The sequence below is a fragment of the Tyto alba genome, unplaced genomic scaffold, assembly GCF_018691265.1.
Source record: "Tyto alba isolate M040663 unplaced genomic scaffold, T.alba_DEE_v4.0 Super-Scaffold_26, whole genome shotgun sequence".
Lineage (NCBI taxonomy): Eukaryota > Metazoa > Chordata > Aves > Strigiformes > Tytonidae > Tyto > Tyto alba.
The window spans coordinates 1,990,763-2,009,219 of NW_024881300.1; the positions used below are offsets into that span (position 1 = coordinate 1,990,763).

The 18,457-nt window shown below is 52.4% G+C and overlaps 2 protein-coding genes across 11 annotated transcripts in view; both read right to left on the reverse strand.

The window, feature by feature from the left end:
• The window catches only part of CNOT1 (CCR4-NOT transcription complex subunit 1), a 58,141-nt gene extending 48,947 nt beyond the window's left edge, over positions 1-9,194 (reverse strand). For all 10 annotated transcript variants that reach the window (XM_042797402.1, XM_042797397.1, XM_042797400.1 and 7 more), the window contains exons 1-2: positions 9,028-9,194; positions 2,665-2,941 (exon numbers count right to left, since the gene is read on the reverse strand). In XM_042797402.1, the coding sequence (XP_042653336.1) occupies positions 2,665-2,766 (102 nt within the window). In that variant the 5' untranslated portion in view covers positions 2,767-2,941; positions 9,028-9,194. The remainder of the gene's footprint in view (positions 1-2,664; positions 2,942-9,027) is intronic.
• Positions 9,195-12,123: 2,929 nt separating this feature from the next.
• On the reverse strand, positions 12,124-17,853 carry SLC38A7 (solute carrier family 38 member 7). Its single transcript, XM_042797789.1, has 11 exons — positions 17,748-17,853; positions 16,134-16,551; positions 15,709-15,907; positions 15,476-15,620; positions 14,674-14,772; positions 13,866-13,923; positions 13,408-13,522; positions 13,040-13,187; positions 12,750-12,949; positions 12,430-12,484; positions 12,124-12,336 (listed from the first exon to the last, which is right to left on the reverse strand). Exons 2-11 carry the CDS (start codon positions 16,428-16,430, stop codon positions 12,234-12,236), a joined length of 1,419 nt encoding a protein of 472 aa, XP_042653723.1. The 5' UTR covers positions 16,431-16,551; positions 17,748-17,853; the 3' UTR covers positions 12,124-12,233.
• Positions 17,854-18,457: the final 604 nt, after the last annotated feature.

Sequence of the window (18,457 nt, forward strand, 5' to 3'; positions counted from 1 at the left end):
GGTGCAAATGGCAGCAAAACTGAATTGACAGCAAGTTCTACTAGTTAGCTCAGGCTTCAGAAAACAGGCAATTCATTTAGGCAATCCCAATTAAATACGTAGATTGACATTGTGGTAACCAGACTGGCATGAAGCTGGACCAATCTCCTAGTGAACTATCTGGTGCTATGACCAAGAGATGACCAACAACGCAGAGACGCAGAAGAAAACTACGTACTAGAGCCATCAACACAACTTCTCTGCATCAGAATTGGATTGCTTCCTTGCTTCGAAGCAACTTCAAAAGGTTAATAATTTGAAAATTTAACATATGGAGAGGCAGGGAAGAGTGAACACAAGTGTACTGTAGCATCTTTCAACTACATTCACGTAAAAGCTTTTCCAGGAAATGGGAAATGAGAATTGCTAGTTTTCTTGTAGAAAGAGCTGAAAGAAACCTTCATATTGGCAGCTTTCTCACACATTTACAAGACCGTGTACCCTGTCATAAAATAATCTGTAAAGACTGGGTATTTTGGGTGACCAAGCACTGGCACAGGCTGCCTGGAGAGGCTGCAGTCTCCATCCAGAGAGGTACTCAAAAGCTGTCTGTCTGGACATTCCTGGGCAACCAGCTCTGGGTGACCCTGTCTGAGCAGGAGGTTGGACCAGATGACCTCCAGAGGTCCCTTTCAACCTCAACCTGTGATTCAGGATAAAGTTTGAGCCACCCATATTTGGATTTATCATATAGAGACAAGTTGTACTTTGTTTTGGCAAAGACGGGGTTAGATCAAAAATAACTCTGCTTTTCTAGATCCAGAAAGTTTTGCTTTCCTGGACGGATCTGCCTGCAAAGTCCTTCCCTCCTCTCCAACCAGGTTCTCTTTACCACTAATATAGAAAAAGGAGACCACAACAACTTATTTCAGAGGAAAACATTCTTTAGAACTTGTGTCTGATAAATGCATAAAAGTTGTTTGGGTTTTTTTAACACACTATTTTTAAAAGCAGTCTTGAAGCATCACCTATGTTAAATGACTACTGAAAGCACAATTAAGCAGAAATTAGTTGCTCAATCTTTGCCACAACTATGCTTGTGAGTGATATATTTAAACGCAAGTTTATTTTGGTCAGTTGTGACAAGAACAACGCATGGTTTTCTACATACTCTGTATGCTCAGATATAAGCTTTGTAAAACTGTGTGAATTATGCCAAAAATTTACACCAAGCAGTATACCATGAGACAAAGAGTTAAAGTATGCACTTGCAATCTCTTCAGATATCTAAGGAAACATTGTATTAGTTACCACAACAGTAAAGTAATACCAGGAAGTTTTTTTAAAAAAAAAAAGACAAGGGATCATGGACAGTTTAGGAATTTAGTCTTGAAATCCTAGATCTGTCTTATAACCAAACATACACAAACCAGCCATTTCCACACACCAGTTTCCAGCTCTCACCACCATGAGTCTACGAGGCTTGCTGCGAAGGGTAAGGAACAATCTGTCCCAGTTCTAGAGATCTATATTCCAACTGAATGGCAGATCAACCATATCTTCTCCCAGATCAATGAAATGTTTATCATCCTTTACACAAGTGTTCTGCAAGTCAAGCCTCAGTCACATCTTGCTGCAAAAATCATCTGTTGAAACCAACAGTGATTGAAAGAACAGCATGATCTCAGATGAGCCCCCTGTGAGTACTGAACCTGCAGAAATATGGGAACTTTACAGAAATTAAAAGATGTATTCCATCTCCATGGCTTACGAGATCATTTTAAGCAGTGAACACCGCTGAAGTCACCCCCTCTCACCTCAAGATAAGCGATAAATGCATTTTTAAAGTCACCTGCTACCAGAAACTCACTCCACTTAAGCCCCCTGGCCTCCTAATCTGATTCACATCACTGCAGGACTGCACTAGTGTAAGGAAAAAAAAAAAAAAAAAAACACCACACAACTAACTGGCCCAAGCTGTCTGCTGGGAACTGAACTAAACCAGTTTCTAAAACTGGCTCAGTAACATTCACTTCCTCCTAAGCACTCCTCTGTGGATAATGCTTATCAGTCCATCCTGCTAATCAGAGCTATTTTTAAAAGGGTCAGTTACACCAGAATTCTTGCCCAGATCTTAGATATTTGGGTTTCAATATGCAGTTACTCTGCCTGCCTTCTGAAAATCCCAGGGCTAAGAAAGTCAGCTTGGCTTCACCAAGCCATACTTCATTGAATGAGATTAGCAACAAAAAACTTCCATCCAAGACAAGCGAAAGCATTCAGATTTAAGTAAGCATGCGCTCATGCTTTCAGCGCGACAACTCTGAACAGTAAATGTGTATGTTTTCCTCCCTCTCCCAATCAGTGTTCTATGGAACGTCCAAAAGTTAAAGAGTTAACATGAAGCTTTGCATACCGCCCTCCAAGAGTAGCAGTTAATCCCAATGTTCAACTACAAAGTTAATACTGGTCTCAGCTCTGAGCTGACGTATTCCATGACCTGACAGATGAAACCAACAGCAATATCAGAGGCACGAGCTGCCATTCTCAACACCCCAGAAAACAGCACACAGTTACACAGACGAGAGCACCGCAGAGTACAATTCAAACCAGAAGAGGAACTCCATTTGACACTTCCGTTTTTTCTTTCCAGAATTTCTTTCGTAGCATCACTGGTTTACTTACATGCTGTATTTCCTGCTGGCTGGCTCGGTAGTTTTTCTTGGTTAAATTGTCCACCAGGTAGCTGATTTGAGACAAGGCCAGCGAGAGCGAGTCAAGATTCATTGCTGGTTGGGGCGGAAGCAGGCGGCCGAGCCCGGCGCAAAATCACCATTATTCCCCTTTAGTCACCTCAGAGACAGGTTAATTTTTTTTCCCCCAATTAGCCTGTATCTGGTTCTGTGTTACTTTCTTCAGCTCTTCTTTCTCAGTTGTCTTCCTCTGTTCTGAAACATGGCACCTGAAAGACAGCATTACATTAGATTTCAGTTCTGTGGCAACTTCACAGCTACGTTCTAGGCGTTGCTGTTAACTTGTTATGGAACACTACCAATTAATTTAAAATAGGGTTTTGGATTTGTTTTTGTCTTAATCTTAAAAAAAACCCTTTAAGCTTATATTTATGTAGTGTTAAAAACAGCTCGTGGTTTCTGTGTTTTCTACTTCTACCAGAACACTACAGGGTAGAAAGCTAAATCCTATAAGAATTCAGCATTATGCCTTGGAGCTGTTTCTTTTACTTTTATGCTTACAAGCTAACTTGGTAAAACAAGAAAAACAAAAAGTTTAACAACAAAATTGGTAATACAGATATGTTTGGTAGCTTAACTTACATAAATCATTTGACATAACGACGCCCACAAGGAAAAAGTACTATTAAGTTTTCATAACACAACCTTAGTTATTTTCACACTACCCGATCATATTTATTCATTTCTGCATTTTGCCAGTCTGAAAGAGCTAGCAAACAACTCAGAAGAATGACTACCCTTTCAGCACTGTGAGAAAGAAGAAAACAAGATGCATAACGAATTAGATACCACACAGCAGAGGTCAGAATCATTCAAAACACCGATCACAAGTTCATACCAAAAAAGTGGTTTTTAACCATCCCTGCAGTATTCTGCCTTGCTGCCATTAAAGTAGCACTGCACTCAACCATACACACCAAAACAAGCAATTGTGAATGAGCAACACACACAAAGAACTGCAATAAACTAACCCTAACATTTGGCTTATACTGAAACAGCTTTCCAGTGAGCTACAACAGCAAAGCCTGCCAGCTTAATAAATTTCTATGACAACATAAAACTTGGCACTTGACATCTCGTCTGTTAAATTACAGATTGCCAATGTGATAAAATTGCATCCCAAAGCAAGTCCTGCATAACCAACAGTCTGAGGAGTCTCAAAGGAAGCCGTAAGTTGCTCCAAGAAGCAGCACTGTAATTCATCAGAGGTGGAATCAAGCTGGAGTGTCACTGTTTTGAAGTTCTACTTGATCAAAACGCAAAGGTCACTAGGCTTCGTGCCAAGAGTATGAAGATCCCTTTTCCAGAATAAAAACTACTGCTTTACCGTCTTGGCTATATGGCCAAAACCACCAGTACATGATTCCTGCCTCATCATCAAGATGAATCACACAGGTGATGTGTTAACTTGGCATGCATAACGCTTAGGGCAAACTCATTCAGAAAGCAACCCCTGCAGCATCGTGGCTCCAAATATCAGCCATCCCTCAGCCAGAACTGAACAGGAATAGCAGGAGGCAAGCTGAAAAGGCTGTGCTGGGTACCGCTAGAACTCTTCCCACCCTCTCCCTTTATATGAAGGCCTTCACTCACACTCAGGACTACATCTTACTTAACATCTGCCTACACTTTAAAACACCAGGAGCAACAAATCCTATTGCAGGCTGTGAAGACCATCCTGCTCTTTGGAAAAAGTTTATTAGATTAAATAAAAACACGGGTAAACTATTTGTAAGGAAAGTCAAATCAACCACCATCTTCCACACTTTCATGATGCCCCAGAAAACACTGCCTACTACTAGAAGCTATACAAGATCCCACTTATGCAAGAAAACTTACATCTCTTGAAAAAGAAATTTTCAACCGATAATATTGAAAGCATTCTTCAATGACAAGGCAGTTGTGGTATGAAAGAATTTCATAACATGTTTAAAACAGCAGCAAAAAAATACAGAAAACTTCCATTTTTTTCTTTTCTGTACATCTGACAAGCTATAATTCATTACTTTTATTTACAGCTTTAAAAGCCCACTGCCTGTGAAACAGCTTTGTAGGAAGGGGGATAGGCACAGAAGTTACCAAGATTTCTCAGTAGCACAGTACCTGATTGTTTGGGGGGTTTTTGGCTTTTTTTTTTTTTTTTTTAAATAACTCAACTCCAGTTTTTGAATAATCCAGAAAGTGTCACTGGGCACGGCAAGTACACACTTTCCAAGACGTTCTTACTGGCAAGGTTTAACATACTAGACCAACATAAAGCTTCTGAAAAATGTTTGTTAAAAATCAAGCAGACAGACCACCATGCCACAGTACTTACACCCACAAGAGCCAGTACAAACAGCTAGCAAGGAGGATTCAGGCCCTATCAGAGCACCAGATTTTAGCCATCAGCCTGAAGAACTCAAGGCCTGCTTGAACTCAGGACTCAAACCAAAACTTTAACTCTGCCATTTGTAAGGCAATATCAGAAGTTTCAAAGCTTGCCTTTCAGGCACCTAGGAAGAAAAAAGACATTTCTCTGGATATTGTTCTTCAGAATACAAACAGCACAGCAATCACACTTACTCCACCCAAAAAATCAAGCTTTTAGGTACTGGAACTCATGAGTTGGGCTCAGTGGTAAATGGGATCCTCCCTACTGTCACACAACACCCTGCAGAGCACTGACACTGACAATCCCACCCCACTATTAGCATTGCTGTTTCCTCCCAAGAAAAGTAGGGACTACCATCTCAACACGTTTTAACGGCAGGGAAGCACAACAAGCTTTGCTACTTTCTAACTGCAAAATCTGGCAGTGCTACAGGAAAACCCAAGCTGGGGTCAAAATGGGATTTTCCCTTTCAAGGAAGTAGAACAAGAGCCTGAACAGACATCGCAGCTCAAGGGCAGAACACAATAGCTGAAGGAAGCAGCTTCCTATTTATGTTCTAAATATATGGTTTGCACAGTATGTATCCTGACACACAGAAAAAAAAACCTGACAGCTCTTACAAACACCAGACTAACAGCATTTCAAAGGTTCAAATGGTGCAATCTAGCTTACAACAATATATAAAAATCAGGGTAATTAAAGGAGCCCTGCCCAGAAAGCAGAAGTGCACAGGTATCTCTCTGGTCATTCAATGCAAGGCTAAAATTCAATTACTACAGCACTGATTAAGAAAGCTATGAATGCTATGCAAAGCAGACTTTATTTTTAGATGCATATATTCTTAGTGGGAATGAATCTCCCTACATTGGCCTCAATGATTCAAGCAGCTTTTCAGTCCATAGGGCAAACCTGCCATCTTACAGGTTCAGAAAAGTCAGGCCTCAACCAGGAGGAGTTCACCAAAAAGATTTAAGATTTGCTGACAAAAGTAGCTACTTTCAATTACAGATCCTGTGATACAGCAACAGACTAAAGCCATCAGACACAGGACTCAAGAGCTCTTAAAATATTATCACTTTATATTGTGCAACACCACTGATTAAGAGGCAGACAATATTTACCAACACCTACAGTATTACATAGCCTGAACACTTTCTAAGGAAATCAGCATGACACCAGCAAAACATTTGGCATCTATTTCAGTAGATTCTTTTCAAAGACAGAGTTCTGTTGGGCTATTAAAATATAAATATCATACAATTTTAGGCAAGAATCCAAAAATCACAAAATAGAGAGGGCCAATATGTAACCAGCAGTCAGGTTTGACAAAAATACTCTCTACCTACCTGAAGCAGATCATTACGAGTACCTAAGCCTTGCTGCTGAAGATGACAAACCTGAAGTCTTCCACAAATTCAGTAACCGCCTTACAAAGGAGGTAATTTCAAAACTAACTGAAGCTGAACTTTGGATTTTTTTTTTTTTGTTTTAGTATTTTGCAGAGGTAATCTAACTACTCCCACTGGCTTTCAAGAGCTGTAAAAATTTTGAGCCATGCATACTGCACATGGAAGATAAACCAGAGCATGGTCTCTCACCTGCTTCTGAAACCCATGCACAAGCAGAACATATCTAAGAGCAGCACGCCTCTCAGACACCCCACATGAGAAGCACTCCAAGTAGTAAAGGGAGGTTTTGAATCACACCACAGTTCAGTTAGAGTTCAGGATGTCTCTCATTTTGAAAACTACAAAGAGAAACACCTTACTGTGTAAAGTCGCATGAACTGCAAAATAAGCTCCTGATTAATTTGACCAGTTCCAATTTAGGTGTTTACACACAGAAAAGCCACCTGAACATTCCACATACTGGAAAACCACACACAATTCCAGTCAACTGGAAGCCACGATGCTAATTAGACACAGCAGCTTTAGTTCACAGAGCTCAGCTGAACTAAGCACGTATGTTTGTTCCCATACACTAAGGCCAGTTAAGTGTCAGGTTTGGAACCTACCTCAAACATACCAGGCACACATCAACCATGACATGGCCGCTTCAGGCATTTTCACATCTCAACTCGGAGTGTTTGCAAAAAAAACCCAAGAAACTCTCACTTCCCACTTTCCCTTCAGTCAAACACTACAGGATAAAGTTTCTGTTGGAGAGGAATGAAGGAAATTTAGGGACCCGTTCTCAAAGACTTCATGCTGTTTTCCCATCCAAAAAAGTGTTTTAGAACAGTTCAATGCTACTACAAAAGGCAAATGAGAACTGCAGTATTCATAATAATAGGGATGGTTATTGAACAAAAAAGAAATTTGGCTAAAATAGTGATGCCCTCAGCCACGATTCTCGGTAACAAGAATTCCCAACACTATTTAGCAATGACCCATCACAGGTTCGCAAAACATCACTGTTCACTTTTCCCAAGTTATGTTTACACAGTTTCTCTTCCACTGACTCAACCGAACACCAACAGTAGCCATTTCAGCATCCGTTAAAAATGAGCTAAGTATCTAGGAGCACTATGCTAGGAAGATAAAAGAAGATCAGGTATTACTTAAAAGAGAAGAGAGAGGTAGATAGCAAGCTTGCTAGGAGTTTGGTGTTGAGACACCAAGCCAATAGGATCAACAGCAAACTTCAAAGAATAAAGGCAGAAAACCCAAAACAATAACAAGTCTAGAAAGGACAAAGAAGCCTATTGCCAGATAAGTTTGCTTCCTGTTTTTAAGACTAGTCACCTCACCCAGACTCATCCACCTATAATTTTAGTCAATGCCGATGTAGTTACCTTAGAAACAGGAAACACTTAAGTTGTGTGCACTAAGAATGACTTGTCAGGTGTCATACCTGTTTTGCAGCCCATTTACCAATGTTCCACTGAGAGCAGATGTCATCTGCTCTCCTTCTAACAAGTGGGATTCAGAAACAGACAGTCTAAGCTTATGACTTATCAACACACAAAGTGCTGTATTTTTTAGAATTACCTCACTTCTGCTGTAAATACAGTCCGCGCCGTCCACGGTTTGTTGAAATTAAACTATGACTGCTCACCAACCTTACTGTATTAAGAGAACATGGTACTGCTATGAGTTAGAGAACCACTCCAGAGGAACTATTTCTAACAACACAGCATCTGTCAAAACAGCCAACTGTTGCTATTTCTAGTTTCAAAATAAGCAAGCCCATTTTACTGGGCACTATGTTCTTAACTGAAGTACAGCGTTGAGAAGCATTTCTTCCATGTGGTCTGCAGGAAGGTTGTGTCACCGCCTTATTTCCCTACAGCTCACTGTTTACAGGTGACTTGTTTTCTTTGGGTAAGTCACAACAACGCCGATCTTCTGAAGAGGCCACCGAGCCAAGCTCAGGGATAGGCCCAGCGCCGGCCGCTTTCGGAGCCTCCCCGAGCTCCACCTGTCACGGCCAACGCTACAAGAGCGGATGGGGAAGAGAAATGAGAACAGCTCAAAAGCTGATGATTTCCATGACACCTGGAAAGGACCACCGCGCAGCCCGCCGCCGCCAGAGCCTTCCTCCCTGCACCGGGAGCCGCAGGCGGCAACCCACGGCCCTGAAAATACTCGCGGCTCCCGCCCCACGCCCGCCGTGAGCGGCCCAGGCCGGGGCAAAGCCCTTCAAAGTTTGTTCGGCTGCTGGTCCCTTGCCGATCGCACGCCGGCCGAACAAACCGGGCGGCGGCGGAGAGGCGAGGGCCGGGCCAGGCCGCGGGGGGCCCCCCCACACGCACCCCGGAAACAGCGGGGCCCGACGGGCTCCCTCCACGGCCTGCACCGGCGCCCGCCACCAAACCGCGGCCACGACCCCCGCGGCAGCTCCGGGACGCCCCCCCCCCCCCCGCCCACCCCCCCACATGCATGGAGCCCACCGGCGGGGCGGGCGGCGAACCCCGCTCACCTCAGGGGGCGTAGAGGAGGCGGAGGGGGACGCCGGGCCGGGCCCGCTGGCGCTTTTATCCTCTCGCCTCCGCCGTTTCGCTACAAAATGGCGGACGGGGTCGCGCGCTCACGTCGCGGCCTTTCCCCTCCCCCGTCCCCTCGCGGCACGCCAGCGGGGGGGGGAGGGGGGGCGGGCGGCGGGGGCGCGAGGGGGGGCGGGGCTCCGGCCGAGCTTCCCGCCCCCCTGGCGTGGCGCTCCCCCAATCACAGCGCAGGGCCGCGGGCGGCCCGACCAATCAGCGCGGCGCGACCTCTGGGTGGGGGACGCACGCGCTCTGCCGCCCTCCCCCCTCTCCGCGCCCCGCCCCTCCGCGCGGAGCCAGCGCCGCGCGCCCATTGGCTGAGAGGCGTCCGGAGCCCCGCCTACCGCTTCGGCCAATCACAAGCTCGGCAAAGCCAAGGTGGGTCGACGCATGCGCCCACCCGGGGCCGACCAATGAGCGCGGGGCGGGAAGGGGAAGCGGCGGGCAACGGCGGAGAGCGCGCAGAGTCATGAGGGGGGGCGGGGGCGGCGCCCCTCCCCCTCCACGAGTGGTACGGTCCTTCCCCCCCCCCGCCCAGCACGGTAGTACAAGCCCAAACAGTGTAGCGTATTCCCCCGCGGCGTGTTGGTACGGCCCCACTTCACACAGACACCACCACCCCCCCACACGGTTAGTGCGGTGGTACGGCCCAGAGCGCTGCACCCCCGCAACATGGCGGCGGGACGCCCCCACCCCTCCTCATCTTCCCCCCCCCCCGCACCCCGCATCCACCAGCGCTGCGGGGAACCGCTTCGCCCCGAAATCTTGGCCAACCCCCCCCAGGGCCACCCCGCACCCGCCTCCCAACCGCAGGGGGCCCAACGGCGGGATGGGAAACCCCAGGACCCCCCCCCCCGACACCCCCAGACCCTGGGTACAAGGCGGGGGGGGTGTGTGAGGATGGCGATGGGGCCTCACCTCTGGCAGGGGCCGTGGGGTTTGCACCCAAACCCACTGCAAAGCTCGGAGCTGGGGTTTGGGGTCACGGTTTCATCCCCTGCGTCCCACCCGGGTTCACCTCTTGCCCCCCCCCCCCACCACCACCCCCCCAGGCCCCACAGAAACCACCTCCTGCCCTCCTGGTGCACGCACCACAACGTCACTTTTATTGAGTCGAGGCCCCACCGCTTTCTGCGGGTAGAAAAGACATTTCAAAAGGCCGGTGTTTGTAAACAGGGGAGCGGAGAAACGGCCGCAGCACCTCCGTGCCTGCCCTCACCCACGCGGACCCCCACCTCGGAGGGGATCGAAAGAGGCTCCCCGGGTGACAACCGAAGACGTGGGACGCTGTGTCCGCCTCCGCTTCGGCCAGAACAGCTTCGGGAAAGCCAGAGCCACAAAACCCACCGGGTACCAAACCCCTCTCTGGCTTGACGGGGGGGGACGGGCACTGAAAGGCATCTGGGTGTTGGCATCTGCTGAGCCTCCAGCGTCTCTGCCGGGCTCCACGGGAGGTGGCTCTGCGCTCCCCACGTCCAGGAGGGTCGAAGGGTTGGGGGGGTGGGCACCCTCTTCTTTATGCCAAGGGGTCCCCCCAAACCCCAGCGCCTGCTCTTGGGTAGGAGCTGGGCGAAAGGGCTTGGGAGGGAGCCGGTGGTGTATGAATGTGGGGTTTGCTGGAGCTTGGTTTTCTCAAAAGTTGAGGGCACTGAGGTTGGAGGGTACCTTAAGGGAGGCAAGAGGGGCTCGTGCCTTCATGGGGCTCCTCAAACATTCACGCTGTGCTTGGGGATTCTCCTCCTCTTTCTTCAGCTGGGTCTCCCCATCTCGTCCCAAGGAGCGGTGGGGAGGTCACTCTTTACATGCAGCAAGTGTTGGTAGGGAAAGACCAAACATTTCCACGTGGGGAAGCGCCCACGGGCTGTCCTCCCACCCACCGCCACTGGTCACAGAGGGAGAGAGCCAAGGTGAGAAGTACAGAAGCACGCCGGGGTTCACCTTTCCCACCACGACAGCCTGGGCTGCTTCTAGAAGATGCAGAAGGAGCAAAGCCAGGTGGTGCACAAAGCTGGGTCGGACCCCCCATCACCAAAGCAGCAACAGATACACATGAATGCTTCACTCCCCCAGGGTTTTAGAAGCCAAACAAGGATCAAGGGAACGCAAAGACTGAACAAGAGCAGTTTGCTGTTGAGGTTTAACTCCCCCAGCCGAATCTGCAGCCAGGGGAACAGCTTAACGCAGAGAAAGCAAAAATGAAACTATCATCCAGATAGGCAGCGGAGGGAGAGCCCAGAGCAACACCAGCCACAGAGAGTGTAAACAACCAAAGGAACAATATAAAATGGGTTAATACTGACTGCTTTATCCCCAAAGCATCCCTTAAAACCTACACCTGGCCCAGTCCCATTCCCTGGATACCTCCTGGAGGAGCAGGATTGGAAACTGGGAGAAGAACTTTGCTCTAGCGTAACGTCTCCAGTAGTTTGATGCAGCCACAGCACCTTTTCTAGAGAATGAGCAGCTCCTGGCTGGGAATACATTGCACTGGTGTGTCCCTAACCTGGGGTCATCCTGATCCTCCAAAAAAAAAAAATAATATCAGGCTGAAGGTGACATTCACGCTTTGTAACAGAAAGTGCAGCCCAGGCAGAGGGAGATGTCAGGGCAGGAGACTTGGCAAGATGAGCCACAGGAAAGCAGAGTCCCAACCAAACCAAACACTGGCACAAAAGAGGACTACGGGGATGTTGCCCTGCCTGAGAAACATGATTACTAGTTCCCTTTATGCAAGATGCACTGTCTCCCTCCAGCATTGGGAGAAGGAGTTTAACTGTGGAGAGGAGCTCCACCAGCATGGGGGTACACAGGTGAGAGCAGCATGCCTTCTTAAACCCCAGCCGCGACCCCTTAGTGATGTCTAAGGTAAGTGAAGTCTACCCTGGAGGGGCAGAAAGGTCCCCTTGTAGTGATGCTCTGGCTTCACCAGGGAGTCAGGGCTGAGAGGAGAAGCCTGACTGCCTGGTACGTTAAGACAAGAAGATACAAACCACCACGGGGCTTTTTCAGCCAAGCCCCAGATTACAACGCTCCTCTTGGATCTTCCCAACACGCCAACGTGTTTTCTCCCCGCTTCCCTTTGGTCCCAGGGGAAATCTGCATCCCCTCAGCAGCAGCAGTGCGGTCCAGCCTGGAGGAGGAGTCAGGCTGTGAGATCCACAAAGATGGCGTTGGCAGTGGTCTGTCCGAAGATGAAGGCTCCGAGGGTGACCATGAACACCCCGTAGCTGACCTGGGCCCACCAGCTGCAGATGCAGGAGGACAGGGTGTGTTTAGAGGGGACCTTCACCCCAATAGCCACAGGGGAAAGGGTGAGAGAGGGAACACGTTTCAGCTACCTGATTGCCCTGGTTTCTTGGATCTCAGAGAGCTTGGCTTGAATCAGGCAGAGCCCTGCAAGGCAGGGGAGGCAAATTAGAGCCAGATGAGGACTGTCCCCTGGGGACTGAGCAGACACCCCACGAGCCGGGGAGCCATGCTCCCCGTTACGGAGCAGAGCCTCCAGTCAAAATAGTTGGGCTGCTGACCGACCTCACGCCGCGCTTTTGTCCTTCTCTAAAGACCTCCTGGTTCCTGCGTCTCCATCCTGCTCCCTCCCTCTTCGAGACACAAGGCCAAGAGAGCTCCGCTGGCCCCTGAGCACCCCAGGATGCCCTACCTGGGAAGACGAAGATGAAGCAGGCAGCCAAGCCCCCAATGACAGAGATGACTTTGCCGATGTCGGGGATGAAGAGAGCCAGGAGGAGGGTCAGGAGGAACCAGCTGATGGTCTGAAGCAGGCGCCTCCTCCGCTCCCGAACCACGTCCTCCTCCACTGTCACCCCAGTGTAGCGGAGCCAGAGACCCTCCAAGACAGCCCTGTGGGCACAGACCCAGGGCAGGGGCGGGGGGGTCTCCCCACGCTGCCCCTCCTGCCCAAACCAGCCCCTGCCTCCTCCCAGCGCTCACCGGCCACAGAAGTGCAGGATGGGGTAGGACGTCAGCACGCAGAGGATGATGAAGGCCCGGGCGAGGGCAACGGGGATGTCATTGGAGGGGTAGGACAGCAAGACATCCTGCTCCACACCGGCCCCAAAGGTCAGGAAGCCACAGACTCCTGCCAGGAAGGAAGCAGTCAGCAAGGGACAGGGACAAACCTCCTGCACGTGTGTTTGAGGGACCAGAGTTGGATAGGTATGGCACAGGAAACATTGCAGGGGGGTTAAATGGACTCCCCTCCCTTCCCGCTCTGTCCCTCTCTGCCCAGAGGGTCCCTCCAGAAGCTCACAACCCCTTCTGAGGACCATGCCACACTCGCATGGTGTCCCCTCGCTCACCAGTGCCCGTGTAGACGAAGAGCGCGATCACCATGGCCGCTGTCACCACTGCCCCCCAGGTCTTCACCTCCGGCTGCTTCATGCTGTTAAAGACGGGCACGCTGCTCACGTGGCACTGCCAGGGACACGGGGAGAGAGCGGGGACATGCGATGAGCTGAGCCGGAGTCACGGGGAGCCACGCGGGATCTCACGCGTGGTATCTCCGGGTTTGTCACTGGAGAAGGAAAGGCAAGGGGGACAGGCTGCCCCGGACTTCCTAGCTGGGGTAACATCGATCCCTCTCCATCCAGGGGGTGGTGAGATGTTAAACCGGCTTCTGCCCCCCTCGCAGAGCCACGCGGTGAGCATGTGGGGAGGGTTTTGGCTGGGCACCCAGGGGAGCATCCCTGGAGCACGCTGGTCCCCCACCCAGGCGGCCGCAGGGTGGGAAGGGGGAGCGCCAGGCTCCTGGCCTTACCTGGAACCCAAAGCAGATGGTGGGCATGGCATTGAAGACGGCTGTCCAGGTGGAGGGGCTGGTGGGAGAGAAACACCCACTGGTCAGATCAAGGCCCCCCCGTGTGCCCCACCCAGTGTCCCAGGGGAGGATGAGCCAGGGGTGCTCAGTGATGGGTTTGCTCTTCTGCTCTTACTGTGTCCCCCCACCCAGGACAATGCCTTTGCATGGAGTGAGGTTTTCCTGGGACCTGGTGCTCCCTGAAGACAGGGCCTTTCACCAAGACAGAACCAGCCAAACTTGAGGACTTAAAAAACTAAAAGTATCGGTAAAAAAATAAGAATCTACTTGAGCAGTGCCAAAAACCAGTCTAAACTTTGCTCTGCCCTAAAATTCCCACTGCCTACACTGGGTACATAAATATCCCCAAACCATGAGGGAGGGGACAAGCCACAGGGGCTGTGCTGGCCAAGAAAATAACCAAAATCATCCTGAAAAAGACACAGCCCTGGTTGCTGGGTGAGCACAAGCACTGCATGGGGAACCCTGGGCCTGGCTGTATCGGAGCGAAAAGTCCATCAGCTCTCCTCAAAACCTGCGATGGAGCCGTGGAAACTTCCAACAGGTCTTTTTCCACTCCTTCACCACCTGCTCCTCTGAAACGTGCAGAGATGCAGCCTCTTGGGAGCTTCTGGCAGCAACATGCAGTGTCCTTGGGCCCAGGGATGGGACTCGTGAAGGATTTGTCCACAACCTTTGCAGCCCTGGCTCCTGCCTGGCTCTGCAGTGCCGTGATGGCCCCCGCCAGCATCGTGTCTCTCGCACTCACCTGGTGGGGATCTCCACAGGCACCAGCTCCTTGTCAGGCCAGATGTACTTGATGATAATGACGGCTGTGACGTACCAGGTGCCGATCACGCTTAGGGAGCTGCAGGAGGGGACAGGAGAGCGACAGCGTGCTGCCTCCCCGCTCCGTAACGGGCTTCCTCCCAGCCTCTCCAGCCCCATCTTCCTCCCTGCACAGCCCAGGCCAGCCCACTCCTCCCCATCAGGCCCAGCCCTGCTCTCCCTTCCCGTGGGAATATGCCAGGTACTGTCACCCACTGTCCCCAGAGCAGATGCCAATGCAATCCCACTGTGCTCAGGGGCTGTCCTGTGCCTCTATGAGACCCATGGGCTGGGTTTTGGGCAGGAGAAAGAGGCGAGTGTTAAAGAAGTGACACTCCTCAGTAGCCCTGGCCCAGCTCCAGCAGTGAGGTTACACCAAGACGCTTGGTGGAGCCAGGCTGGCCTGCAGACCACCCGGCCCCGGGGACCCTTGCTGCCTCTCCTTTCTGCTAGATGGCCAAGTCCAAAGACAGGGCACAAACGCAGCTGAAAGCAGCTCTCCTCGCTTCTTCCAGTGAGCAGAAGGGAGGGACACAAGCCCCGGAGTACGAGGCTGCGGCTGCACAGTGCTCAGCAGCTCCTCTGCTTCCCAGATGAGGAAACCGAGGCACAGGAAGGCAGAGGAGGGGATGTCCAACCCCTCAGGGGCAAGCAAGTATGGAATCACGGCACTGCTACTCCCTGTCCGCTGGGATTGGGCTCAAGTGGGTGCTGGCTGGCCCAGCCCAGCCCTCCCCACCCACCTGGCGTATTTTTGGAAGCCGATCTCCTTGGGGATGGAGAGGGGCAGGATGAGGAGGAAGGCGGTGATGCTGATGGTGAACTTGCGGTCTGTGTACCAGCGGCTGCTCCCAGCTTCCTCGGGCTCCGTCACCAGAGCAGCAATGACTGCGGGGAGAACCGGGGCGGTCAGGTTGTCCCCTTCCAGCCAAAAGGACAGCAACGGACAGTTTTTCCCCACGTGGGATACACTTACTCTTGTCCTCTTGGTCTCCGATGATGATGAGGAAAGCGATGCAGGTGCCAAAGGTGTAGATGGCGATGGCCACCTCGCACAGCACGCCGGGCACCTTCCCGCAGACGGCCCACACAACCTCCTGGTAGGTCCGCTCGTTGCTGGCCTGCGAGCAGTACGCCAGGATGACCAAGCCTCCGATGATGAAGATCAACATGCACTGGAAGAGACAGGGAGGGGACACTGAGGCAACAGGGTGACAAGGTCCCCAAAGCCACCCCGAGCAGCCATCCCTGAACACACCGAGCATCTCTGGTGCACCTCATCCAACAGGGCTCCTTCCCAGCAGCCAGGTCCTCCCCGAGTCCCTTCTGGGGCTCCACACATCCCCCCCAAGCCCCTTCCCAGGCTGGGACAGGGGGACCGTCCCTTCCCCACCCTCTCACCATCTGCAGTGCGATGCCCGCGGCCACGCCGCCGGCCATGCTGAAGGCGGCGGGGAAGTTGAGCAACCCAGCCCCGAGGGCAGCGTTGACCACGATGAAGACGGCTCCCAAAGCCGACGTGGCCCCCAGACCGTTGCCCTGGCTCTCTCCGCTCTTCGGCACCGTCTCCACGCTGGGGCTCTGCAGGAGCCTGGCCCGTTCCCCGGCGTCGGCACTCCACTCCCAATCCTTGTAGTCGCTGTTGATGCTCCCAGTGCCCTGAGCCATCGTCCCTCCCAGGGCGGCACACGCCGCCATCCACCTCCCACTAGTGCTCCTGCAGCGGGCTCAGACGGTCGCCTCGAGGAGGGTCCTCTGCCAGTGCTGGCTCCATCGGGCTGGGACTGCAGCAGCGTGGGGGTCAGGCACTTCACTGCTCCTAGAAGGGGATTAAAAAGGACATGTGTTAATCAAGGTATGTTGGCAAGGGACAATCTGGGCATCGGATGGGGGCACCAGAGTAAATGAGTCTCAGCTTGGTGGGTCATGCCGGCAGAGATAGGGCAGAACTCGCCTCTCGTCCCCCCAAATCCAAAGGAAGGGACACCGCTGCCGTCCGACGGGGGACGGAGCCGCGGTGACGGGGCTGGGGAGCTGCAGCCTCACGGCAGGACTTGCCTGTCTGCGGGCACGAGACCCAGCGTCACGGCTCGCTTCCTGATTTCCAACCCCAATTCCTGCTAGCTCGGCAAGAGCCGCTTGCTCACGTGCTCCCGGGTAAAGGTCAAGTCTGGGCTCAACCAGAACGACCCACGTGGGCGGCAGAAACACCGTGTCACCAGGAAAAGCAGGACTGGCCCCTTCCAGTGCACCCCCAGGGTGACCAAAGGCACGGGATGTCTCAGAAGCTTTTGGACCTGAAGACCTGGTGTTTCCAGCACTGCAGCCCTTGGGGGCTGGACAGCCCAGGTCTCATTCCAGTGCCTCTGAGCTGAAGGAGATCAACCCTCACAACCTGGCAGGGCTTCGCAGGGACCTACATGGCCGAGGGAAATTCTTTTTCAAAGGAAACATCTTTTTTTCTTAGATGACATCTCCAGAGACTTCCTGTCCAGCCCACCCTTTGCTTCCAGGCTATTTAAACCCCATGCTGGCGCTATGAATCCTTTTCAAAGATTTCTGGGGAAGGGGAAAAAAAATCCCGCAGGTCTGCGCAGGGAAAGAAGAAAGGCAGCCGTCTCCCCCGGGGGTAGGAACACACAGGGACAGGTCCCAGGTCCCCACGCCGGTGGCCGTGGGTTTGCTTTGACCCGAAGCCCCTGCCTGGATGAAGAGGAGGGTCGATGCTTCTCCCCTGGCCGGAGGAGGATGCTGCAGGCTGCCCGGCTGCCCTTTCACCCCAGACAAAGCCACGGCGCCGATGACAACCAGAAACCCCGAGAAGCAGGCCCTTATCTCCGAGGGTGACTCAACCCCCGGCCCCGCGTGGGCCCCGCGGCGGCGCCCCACTCCGGAAAGCAGCAAGGTGACGGTCACCCCGCCTTTGCAGGGGAGATGCCCTCGGGAACGCGACGCGATCCCAGCGGGTGTCCCGGTGTGTCCCCCCCCCCCACCCGTGTCCCGGCCCCCACTCACCGGGCGGCGGGACCCCACTCCGCTCCGGCCCCGGGCCCGGCTCGGCGGCGGCGCAGCGCCGGCACCGCCCTGCCCGCTGCACGCCGGGGGTTGTAGTCCGCCCCTTCCCACACCTCACCCGCGACACGAGGGGGGGCGGCGAGGGGCTCTCCCACCCCGTTTCGGGAAAGCCCATCCCCGCCGCTCTGCAGCTTGAACGCGGAGAAACCCGCAAGCAAGGATGGGGAAGAGAAGGCAGGGCTGTGCTCCGGCTCTACTTTTATTGGAAGGGGTGGCAGATAGAAAACGCAATGGAAAAGGGCTCTGCGCAAGCGGGAGAGGCACGGAGAACCGGGGATCGCAGCGCAGGAACCCGCAGAGCCGCGGGGCAGCAGGGAAAGCAGTTTATTTATTGCTCAAATCGGAGCGGCTGTGGGCATCGGGGCCACGGAAACGAGGGTCGGTTAAATGTGAGAGTGTCTCGGGGAGCAGCGGGAGGCCCCAGCTCTGCTCGGGCTGCGTGTGCTATCGGCCTGCCCCGGCTCTGGGATTGAAAGGAGGACTGCTCTGCTAAACGCCTGGCTGCGGCTGCGAAAGGGACCGGCGCCAGCGGATGGAGAAAGCTCCCACGGACTCGGAGGGAACCCCCAAGGTGCCCCTGGGGATGCACCTTCGCCTGCTGCGAGGAGAAACTCCACTCCGGGGCAGGCGGCCTTCGGGAACTTGCGCTC